This window comes from Falco cherrug, assembly GCF_023634085.1.
Source record: "Falco cherrug isolate bFalChe1 chromosome W unlocalized genomic scaffold, bFalChe1.pri SUPER_W_unloc_1, whole genome shotgun sequence".
In the NCBI taxonomy this organism is placed as follows: domain Eukaryota; kingdom Metazoa; phylum Chordata; class Aves; order Falconiformes; family Falconidae; genus Falco; species Falco cherrug.
The window spans coordinates 12856084-12866529 of NW_026599288.1; the positions used below are offsets into that span (position 1 = coordinate 12856084).

At 45.9% G+C, this 10446-nt stretch overlaps 1 protein-coding gene across 1 annotated transcript; it reads right to left on the minus strand.

The window, feature by feature from the left end:
- Positions 1-3222: 3222 nt before the first annotated feature.
- LOC129734900 (GDP-Man:Man(3)GlcNAc(2)-PP-Dol alpha-1,2-mannosyltransferase-like) lies at positions 3223-8348 on the minus strand. Its single transcript, XM_055700270.1, has 3 exons — positions 8230-8348; positions 5669-6276; positions 3223-3544 (listed from the first exon to the last, which is right to left on the minus strand). Exons 1-3 carry the CDS (start codon positions 8346-8348, stop codon positions 3273-3275), a joined length of 999 nt encoding a protein of 332 aa, XP_055556245.1. The 3' UTR covers positions 3223-3272.
- Between the last annotated feature and the right edge of the window lie 2098 nt (positions 8349-10446).

Consider the following 10446-nt stretch of genomic DNA (forward strand, 5'->3'; position numbering starts at 1 on the left):
CAGTAGCTTTTTTATAGAATCATAGATTCATTTAGTTTGGAAAAGACTTTGAGGTCACTGAGCCCAACCATTAACCCAGCACTGCCAAGTCCATCACTAAACCATGTCCCCAAGCACCACATTTACACATCTTTTAAATATCTGCAGGGATGGTGACTCAGTTGCTTCCCTGGGCAGCCTGTTCCAATGCTTGACAACCCTTTCAGTGAAGAAATTTTTCCTCATATCCAATCTAAATCTCCCCTGGCACAACTTGAAGCCATTTCCTTGTTACCTGGGAGAAGAGACCACACACCCCTTTCAGGCAGCTGTAGAGAGCAGTAAGGTCTCCCCTGAGCCTCCTTTTCCCCAGGCTGAACAGCCCCAGTTCCCTCAGCTGCTCCTCATCAGACTTGTGCTCCAGACCCTTCCCCAGCTCCGTGGCCCGTCTCTGGACACGCTCCAGCACCTCAGTGTCTGTCTTGCAGTGAGGGGCCCAAAACTGAGCACAGGATTCGAGGTGCGGCCTCACCAGTGCCCAGTACAGGGGGACGCTCACTGCCCTTGCCCTGCTGGCCACACTGTTCCTGATGCAAGCCAGGATACTGCTGGCCTTCTTGGCTGTCTGGGCACACTGCTGGCTCATGCCCAGCCAGCTGTCAGCCAGCACCCCCAGGCCCTTTCCCACCAGGCAGCTTCCCAACCGCTCTGCCCCAAGCCTGTAGCGCTGCCTGGGGCTGTTGTGACCCAAGTGCAGGACCCAGCACTGAGTCTTGTGGAACCTCATACAATTGGCCTTGGCCCATCAGTCCAGCCTGCCCAGATCCCTCTGCAGAGCCTGCCTGCCCTCCAGCAGGTCAACACTCCCCCCAACCTTGGTATCATCTGCAAACTTACTGAGTACATACTCGATCCCCTTGTCCAGATCACTGATAAAGATATTAAACAGAACTGGCCCCAGTACTGAGCCCTGGGGAACACCACTTGTGACCAGCCACCAGCTGGTCCATTCACCACCACTCTTTGGGCTCAGCCTTCCAGCCAGCTTTTTGCCCAGTGCTGAGTACACCTGCCTGAGCCATGAGCAGACCGTTTCTCCAGGAGAATGCTGTGGGAAATGGTGTCAAAGGCTTTACTAAAGTCCAAGAAGACAACATCCACAGCCTTTCCCTCATCCACTAAGCAGGTCACTTTGTCGTAGAAGACTAGATTCATCAAGCAGGACCTGCCTTTCATAACCCCACGCTGGCTGGGCCTGATCCCCCGGTTTTCCTGCACATGCCATGTGATGTTTTACAGGATGACCTGCTCCATAACCTTTCCTGGCAGCGGGGTCAGGCTGACAGGCCTGTAGTTATCCAGATCCTCGGCCCTTCTTGCAGACAGGTGTCACATTCACGCACCCCCAGCCAGCTGGGACCTCCCTGGTCAGCCAGGGTTAGTGACAAAGCGGCTCGGTGAGCACTCCTGCCAGCTCCCTCAGTTCTCTCCGGTGGATCCCGCCTGGCCCCATAGACTCATGTGTGCCTCGGTGGTATAGCAGGTACCATTTCACCTTGAGTTATGGTGGCTTCATTCTGCTCCCCACCCCCACCTTCCAGCTCAGGGGGCTGGGTACCCAGAGTGTCTCACTATTGGAGACTGAGGCAAAAGCAGCATTAAGGACCTCAGCCTTTTCCTCATCCTTTGTCACTATGGTTTCCCCCACATCCAATAAAGGATGGAGATTCTCCTTAGCCCTTCTTTTGTTGCTAGTGTATTTATGAAAACATTTTTTATTGTCTTTTATGGCAGTAGCCAGTTTAAGTTCTAGTTGGGCTTTGGCCCTTCTAATCTTCTTTTTGCATAACCTCATTTCATCTCCTAGCCCTCCTGAGTTCCCTGCTCCTTCTTCCAAAAGTCATAAACCCTTTTTTTCCTCAGTTCCAGCCAAAGCTCTCTGTTCAGCCAGGCCCGTCTTCTTCCTCACTGGCTTGTCTTTGGGCACATGGGGCCGGCCTGCTCATGTGCCTTTAAGAGTTCCTTCTTGAAGAATGCCCAGCCTTCCTGGACTCCTCTGCCCTTCAGGACTGCCTCCCAAGGGACTCTGTCAACCAGGACCCTAAACAGGCCAAAGCCAGCCCTCTGGACATCCAAGGTAGCAGTTCTGCTGATCCCCTTCCTTACTTCTCCAAAACCTGAAAGTCCTCGTCGTCGTTTCATGATCACTGTGCCCGAGATGGCCTCCAACCACATCACCCACAAGTCCTTCTCTGTTTGCAAACAACAGGCCCAGCGGGTGCCTTTCCCAGCTGGGCCCCTCACCCACTGTGTCAGGAAGTCACCTTCCACACGCTCCAGGAGCCTCTGAGACAGTTTCCTCTTTGCTGTATTGTATTTGCAGCAGACATCTGGTAAGTTGAAGTTTTTCACTTCTCTGAGTTTGCTAAAGTATTAAATACCGCTTCGATGGCTCAAAAAAGAACTATATGTTTTTCCACTTTTGATACAAAAGCAGGTGTCCAATTTTTGAACATTTTGTTCAGCGTTCTGGTTTATAATAAGCAGTAGTTTAGGGCTTTAATGTTCATGTTTGTACAGCATTTACTTATGCCCTTGAATCTAGACCCTTCTATTCCCTAGAACAGAACAGAAAACATTTCAGGAGAGTAGAGTGGGAAAAATACCATTAAGCTGTCATACTGTGAAAGGGCATGAGGAAATAGCTAACGTAAGTATCATGGGCAAGTGCAATTATTACACTATTAAAAAACAAGCTAGCAAAACCACCATATCATTAACTTAAAGGAATCACTGTAGGTAACGAAATATCCAGAACCACAATTAAAATCCCACATAATAGGATTTTGCCACACAACGGGGGACAGCAATTTGAAAATGTGCTGCAGACTCTAGAAACAAAATCTCGGGTAAAAAAAGCTATCAAACAAAAGCGTTGCCTTTAAAAAGTGTGACTATGGGTGAAAAGTCATTAAATGGGTGGAGACTGAAAGTATTCAATAAATAAAAGAACTTCCAGATGTAGTTCTGTTACCAAGGAAATATGATGGTTCTGTGAATCCAGAGGGTTTTACAGTGCACCACACCGTCACATAGTCAACACAGAAAATTTTCAGGAGTGTTTTTTTCCCAGTAGAAGAATCTCTATTACATAAAGCAGACACCCTGACAGAAAGAAAAAAATCTCTTTATTGAACGGGACCAAGGGATCATAGATTAGATACATTTATAGGTGACACATAGTCAAATATAAAAAGTTAATTTTATTCATACACCTTTTTATTTATATACATTTATTTAAATAATGGCTCCACAGATAACAGGAACGTCTCTTCAAAATGCTGGTCAGAAAACCTATGCACAGAGCGACGAGCATTTTGTCTGATCTCTAACCTTTTTTCAGGAGACAAAGAAAGGATATAAGCCATCATCTCGGCATAATTGTCCTTGTTTTCTGCTAGGAAGCCAGTAGTATGTCCTTCATAGGGTATCACAATATCTAATTTGGGACCTCCAGAATTGTGAGCCAGGATAACAGTGCCAGCTGCCATACATTCAACTACTCCTGTAAAAGATACAAAACATGCTGACATGAGTGTGCACATCATACTCTGGCTTTCTGTGAGGCATGGAAAGTTAAAACCGCAGTACAATTCACCCAGAAGTTACTACAGACTGCTGTTGTAGATCAGTTTGAAAAATACAGAGTAAATGGTCTCAGAAGAAAAACAAATTTAAGGTTTTCAGTCCTGAGGACTGAAATTATAAGTTTCTCTTAAACATATAAAATTTAAATTAGAAACCAGGTATAACTGGTTAAGCTATATAATAAGTTTATATATAAAGTTATAACTGGTTAAGTTGCGGTTCTTGTAACATACTTGATTCAGCTGAGAGAAATTGTATCACCAGTATATAATGGTGGAAAAAAAGCCAGATATTGAAACAAATGTGAAGGTACAAGGGAAGGTAGCTCTACAACACTGCATAGTTCTGTTCTGCTCTGTGACAGAACACTGCAACGCGCGTTTTACGGTTTGGTGTCAGCTGCAAAAAAAAATTAAAAATTACAGCTGAATGTAACTTCATTTTCTCATTCACACTGAAGATTTTTAACATTTAGAAAGATACTGAGAGAAAAGCTGACTATGCATGTTTCAATCAGATGATATTCAGAAGTTCAGTATTTTGCAGATTAACAAATCTATAGCTTTTGACAACTCAGCAAGACAAACTAGTAAAAATTGTTATCACTACATCTGTATTTTTGATGAAAGAAGTTTTAATGGAATGGGAATCTGATAGTAAGCTTTCCTCAGCCAAAAGCAGAGGGATAGGAATAGCATGTAATGTATACATCACTTCAATTCTCCTCCACAGTTCCAGAACAGACCTCAGAAATCACTTTAATTGCTGATTCATCTCAGTTCTGATTTGGTTTTTCAAAAGTTCCCCCAGCACAGAAATTGCCAACTATAAATAATGCTTTTGGAACATGTTTTTTACAGATAAAATTGGAGATGAAGGTGAAATCATGCTGAAATTCAAAATCACAGTGTGATTGTGTAACATTTTTTTAAACTTACTTAAATTGTTTTGTGGGGGAAGAAATATGAGAAACCCATTATTTCCATTTTGTCGCAGTTGCTTCTGGGAGACACTTCAGAGTAAATTTTTTATACCAAGCTCCTACAAACTAATAGGGTTGATACTTACTTAACTTGTAATAAAGTCTGATGACATAAACTGCAGTTTAGTCACATTATATCCATCTGTTTGGCTGCTAACTTACCTTGTAGATTTATGACAGATGGGTCATCTTACATTCCATTTCAAGGTCAGGACCCAAATAATCCCAGTAAACTGAGCCCAGTACCTTAATTCTGTATGACAGCACATTGCAAACCAGGTCCCAGCTCCTCTTTGGTATTCTGTTCCATGCTATGGTGACTGATCTAATTGCCTTACAATGGATTTAATTGCCTTAGCACAGTGGCCTAGTGCAATGAGATGACCAACAGTAGGTACCTGGTGGCATCTACACGGGGCTTACAAATAAGAGACAGAATCTGTGGGAGACTCACACCTCTGAAACAGCAGATGGAGCCCCATGACATTTACTAGACATTTCAAATGGCAGCTGAGGCAGGTAATACACGATCACAATCTTTACACATGAATGTCTATGTATGAACTATGTCTAAGCTCCCTCTGTGGTCAGCGGAGCCAACAGGGCACAATCTAAGGTGCTTAAACAGAAGTACCTGCTGCCTTTTGAGGCTCCGTTGGGTATGGCTGGCATCTGTGCAATGAGGCTGGCAAACTTAACATGGGACCTTAGGGCGACCCATGACCTTGCAGAGGGACAGCTGGAGGTCAGTCAGGACATCCTGGGCAGCACAGATGGGACTAGCTGTCTGTTTAGGTGACCAGAGGATGTCCATCATTATTAACAGTCTAAGATGCTTTGGCTTGCGCTACAGTAGCACCTAGTGGTTAGTCACCTGAATTGGTCCTGTAGGCTTTACCTCAGCTAGATAGCCTGTGACAGGAATGTGAGTTGGACACCTGCCTGGCATGCAGACCTCTCTGCTTAGACACCTGTACTGAGGAGCCTTAATCATGAACTGAAGCCCTCCCTGTGTCCCCAGCTGGGACAAATAGCTGAACACTGAGGAAAAATACTGACCGATCCCGAAGAGCTCATTCCACATCGTATGCAGGCCGATGGTGGCCTCAGCCAGGTGTCTCTTTAGCTCCTCAAAGGAAATGTTTATTCTGAATATCACATCGTTACTAACTCCCAGCTCATCACAAAGGTGCTTAAGGTTATTTACACGCTCTTCATCTTGTTGGTTACGACAGCCTCCAATTAAGACAAGTTTCAATGATGGCTGCTGCCCCAGTCTCTTCTCTTCCAGCAATTTAGCAAAGGCTCTGATTTGCAATGGATGATCTTTTTCAGGCCTGAACTGGCTGACAGAAACAATGGAATATTCACTGGTGCTCTTCTCTTCCAGTGGAATATCCAGGAAGGTCTGAACATCACACGGTGGATGTACAACACAAGTGCAAGCCCCAGCTATCCAGAGGGAAAGGATGTGATTTAGCGCCCAAGAATTAACCATAATCACATCACTGCAGGAACCAACCAATCCATACATGAAAGCAAAGAAGTAGTAATAGACAAGTTTAAATTTGCTGAAAAGAGGACTGTTTGTAGTGAAGGCTGCATTGTTAAATCTGGTATCCTGATTCCTGATTCCAGTGTAAATAACACACGTTACATTTCTGTACCTGCAAGAGTAAAGAAAAGAATTTAATAGATTCTTCAAATTTTTTAACATGCAACTAAAATATTATCCATTCAAAATTACTCAAAAGATATGTGAGAACAAATGTCTGGCCTAGCTCTGAAATTATTTTAACTGAATTATACTTTTCCTTATACTTCCACAGTTTTTTCTGATCTGCAGAAGAACATATGGCTGAGGACCTGGGGAATGTTTTTTTTTAAATAAAAAGGGAGCTTAGTATTATTCTACAGACTTAAGAATGCCTTGCCCTACATTACGAGATGTCTGTGTGTGCATAGCATGACTAAAATGCAGAAAACTGTGCAAGCCAGTGTGTGTGCCAATGTTAAACCCACTTTAGATGTTAACCTGTTTTGCCTCCTGCACCAAGAGGCAAGTATCAAAATCATCATTTACCTACTGATGAGTTATGCCCATACAAAGCTCCATACCAGTAGTGGAAAACCAATGAAGTAGGAGGGGTTCTCCCAAGGGGAGAAAGAAGTGATAGATGCCACAGCAAGAAAGATCAAAATCCGGATAAAGGGATGAAGTGGAATGGTGCAACCAGGTGAAACTCAAATGCAAAAAAAACCCATAGGACTGGTAGATAAATGACACCTATTTAAATATGTAAAATGCCAAAATGTGCATAGATAATACCATCAGCAGCTGAGAATGAAATATGGTATTTAATAAACATATATGCTTACTTTTTCTGGAGCGTTCTAATGGAACACCATAAGACTCTCTCCCCTCCACCACCTGCATTGCAATATGGGTGAAAAAAGGCAACCAGCAATGGCCGCTTCCCATCTTCTCCTGCTGAGGTCAACTGTTTTTTCCTTTGTTGTATCCACAGCCGTATTCCCCACAGCAGTACCACCAAGCAGACACATAAAATTCCACTTAGAAATAATGCAGGGATTAACAATGAGCACAGCAATCTGAAACAAGCCAGAAATTTTAAAATACAAAACTGCTTTGAAAAAATACTATGTACAAAATTGAGAGAGAAGGGCTTACAGGTAGTTACAGGGAGTTCAACAATTTCTTGAGTTTTCATCTCAGAAATCATAAGCATCCCTGTATCATTTCAACAATTACCAAAAAAAAATATCACTATTCTACACTGTTTAGCCAATTTTTTTCCCTACTATGTGCCACATACACTATAAAGGTTGCACATCCTTACCAATGTGGCAAAATGCAACTAGCAAAGTGATTTCTAAACAGATTTGTAAGAGTTTTCTTCAGTCCCAGTTCATGTTTAGCCTATTAGTATGAACTGCTTTGGTGCAGAGCTACTTGAGCCAGCCTGCAGTGCATGTCCCAGAACCTGCATTTTCCATACCCCCGAGATTTGAAGATGCATGTCAATTGTCCAGAAAAGCTCCGAGCAGTTTCTGTTTAGAGACACCTGCTTCCTCAGATCTCTGAAGCACTCTCTAACAGGGGAATTCCCTTTGCAGACCACCTCCCCGCACAGCTCTCCTAACCCACAAACGGGGTCTCTCTTCTTGGCCTGCACAGCTTAACAGGCAACAGAGCCCGGTTTCTGATGCTGTGCTACCGTTACGATAAACACCTTTTACTCGACATTAAAGGAGCTGCCCGCGGCGAGCCACGCGTCACGACTGACACGTAAGATAACATTCCTTCCGGGATGAAGCGGAAAAGCAACATTAACCCATCCGAGGCCGGCGGCTGGGCGAGAAGGAGCCGGGCAGGGTCCCATCCCATTTCGCCCTGCCCGGAGGCCTCCTCTCCTCAGGGGGTGGGGCGGGGCGGGGCGGGAGCGCGACGCCCGGGCAGGCTCGGGGGGCACGGGGGAGAGCGGTTGCGGCTTGGCAGGGGGCCACGGAGGCACGGGGTCTCCTTCTCCCCTCCCCCTCCGCTGCCAGGACGCCCCGCCCCCACACTGCCGCCCTCGCACCCCCGGTAGCCCACTGACCAGCCCACACAGACACAACTCTCCTGCCACCACCTTGGATAACGCCACACCTTTCCGCCGGAAAGGGCGGTACCCGGCTGCGCGGGGGCGGGGCCAAGCTGGTATTGCCTCCCTCTCATTGGTTCCGGTGGGAGATAGACGGAGGGGAGGGGAACGGAGAGGGGCTAGCAGAGGCACCGCCCCGCCTTGTGGGAGGGAGCGGCGAGGGGGGCGTGGCCGTGCCTGAGGGGATGGGAGGGGCGCGAATTGCGCTGGCTGGCGGCGCCCCGGAGGGGCGGGAGCGAGGCTGGCACCGCCTCCGCCACCTCCCCCGCCGCCGCCGCCGCCGCCGCCACCGCCTCGCCTCGCCTCAGGGGGCGCCGCCTCCGCGCGGGAGCCAGGGCCCGGCCTCTGGGCAGGGCAGCGCGAAGCGCGGGCATCGCGGGGTGTGTGAGGGGGCAGAGGCCTCCCCGGGACAGGGCGTTTCTTCTGCGTCCACCACATGCAGATTGTGTCTCTGTAAATAGTGGCCCTTACTTCGGCCAGAGGAGGGTGGTGTTCTGTGTCCTGTCCTCCCGCCCTGCTTTAATCTCCCGTTTGTAAGTGAATCCCTCTTCATGGAGAAGCACCTGTCAACTCGCAAGTCAGCTGCGAGGCCGAGGGCAGGGTGTCCGGATCCCCATGAACACGCTCACTGGGAACAATTTCCACTGGAGAGTGTCCAGGCTGTCTCTGGCTAATACATACTGTCTCCCATTTTGTTTTGATTGGGGATTATATGCACAGACCAGAGGATTAGTGTAGAGACGTGACTAAACAGAGCTGTTTTTCAAAATGCCACTAATGATGTGTCAGTGAACAGCAAGGCTTGTATTTCTAAAATGGCTTCCCCTGGAACAATGTAGGAAACTCCTGCTCTCCCAGATGCTGGGAGGTGTTGAGTGAAAATACCAGACTGTAGGTGAGGAGGGGCTTAGGCAAAACAGGCCAAAACATTTCTGATCTCCTGTCACATCACTAGGTGTTTTTTTCCCCTACCACATTCTCCATTTAAAAATAATAAAATGCTTTATGTGGCAGATTTGATACAAATAACTCAGTCTCCATTCTCTTGCAGAGTTGAGTTTGTCCAAAATTTGAGGGCATTTTGAACTCTGTTTCTTAGAACTGGGCCTTTTCAGAACCTGTGATCTTTCAGCCTCTTAAGAGATCAACATGATCTCTTTCATGTCATAGCCACCTGTGCATTTTGAGGTCTTGAAGCTGTTAAGAATGTTTATGAATGTCATCCTGTCTTCTTTGGCAGAAGAGTGCTGGTTGGAAAATGTTGGATCATTAGTTTATGTGGTCATTGCTATAGCCTGAAGCACAGAGACAAAGTCTCTGCTGTAGTGGGAGTGAGAAGAATTCAAGTAATAGTTATTCGATTCTGACCTGTCTGGATTGAGTTTTCCACTTATGAGGACTCACCATGTGGGAATGGAACTGGAAATCTGTTAGGCCCTCAAAGTTAGAGTTTTATTGGTAATTTTGCGGCATTTTTATTTAAATATCTTCACTGTCCTAAATACCACTGACTATAGGTTTTATCAGGGCACCTCGGCCTTTATGTAAGCAGGTAAATTGGAAGAGTTCTGCTGAGAGGTCCAGCAAGCATGACCTAACATTTCATTTCCGAACCAACAGCACTTGTAAGTAGAGTGCCACAGGCGTTGGTTTCTCTCCCTTAATCTTTTTGCTCTTCCCTGACAGAGCAATTGCCTGAGAAGCATGTGTGGTGTATGCAGAAGAGACCTTCACTGCACTCACATCTCTCAAATCAAAACACCTCTCTTGTAACATCAATATTGGAGGATAATTGCCTGGGTTCAGAGAAGAGGCACAGTTCTTCTAGGGAACAAAAAGTCCAGTCTGTTTTAGATGGTGACATTTGCGTGCCTCCCCACTGACTTGAAAAGGAGCATATGGCCACTCCCTTTGAAGGTATGAATCTTAGATTGAGTGTCTTTAGGAATCTGAAGGATTACAGGTTAGCCATGGCTTAATTAAGAGGAGTCTTAAGTAATGGTGAAGAGTTCCAGGAAGCAAGAAGAGCAATTAATGAGGGAGACACCTATGTACCTGGCTTTTGAGTTCCACTTGCTTGTTTTAGGGAGAAATCTGCGTGATGGTGGGAGTATCAAATTATTTTCTCAGTTCTAATAATTTATAGTTCACAGAATCACAGAATGGTTGAGG

Excerpts from the sequence above, each read along its gene's own strand:
- LOC129734900 (XM_055700270.1), bottom strand. The coding sequence starts at position 8,348 with ATGAGAGGGAGGCAATACCAGCTTGGCCCCGCCCCCGCGCAGCCGGGT. Across the intron at positions 6,277-8,229 it reads AGTTGTGTCTGTGTGGGCTG|GTACAGAAATGTAACGTGTG; the intron begins GTCAGTGGGCTA and ends TTACTCTTGCAG. Across the intron at positions 3,545-5,668 it reads GAATGAGCTCTTCGGGATCG|GAGTAGTTGAATGTATGGCA; the intron begins GTCAGTATTTTT and ends TATCTTTTACAG.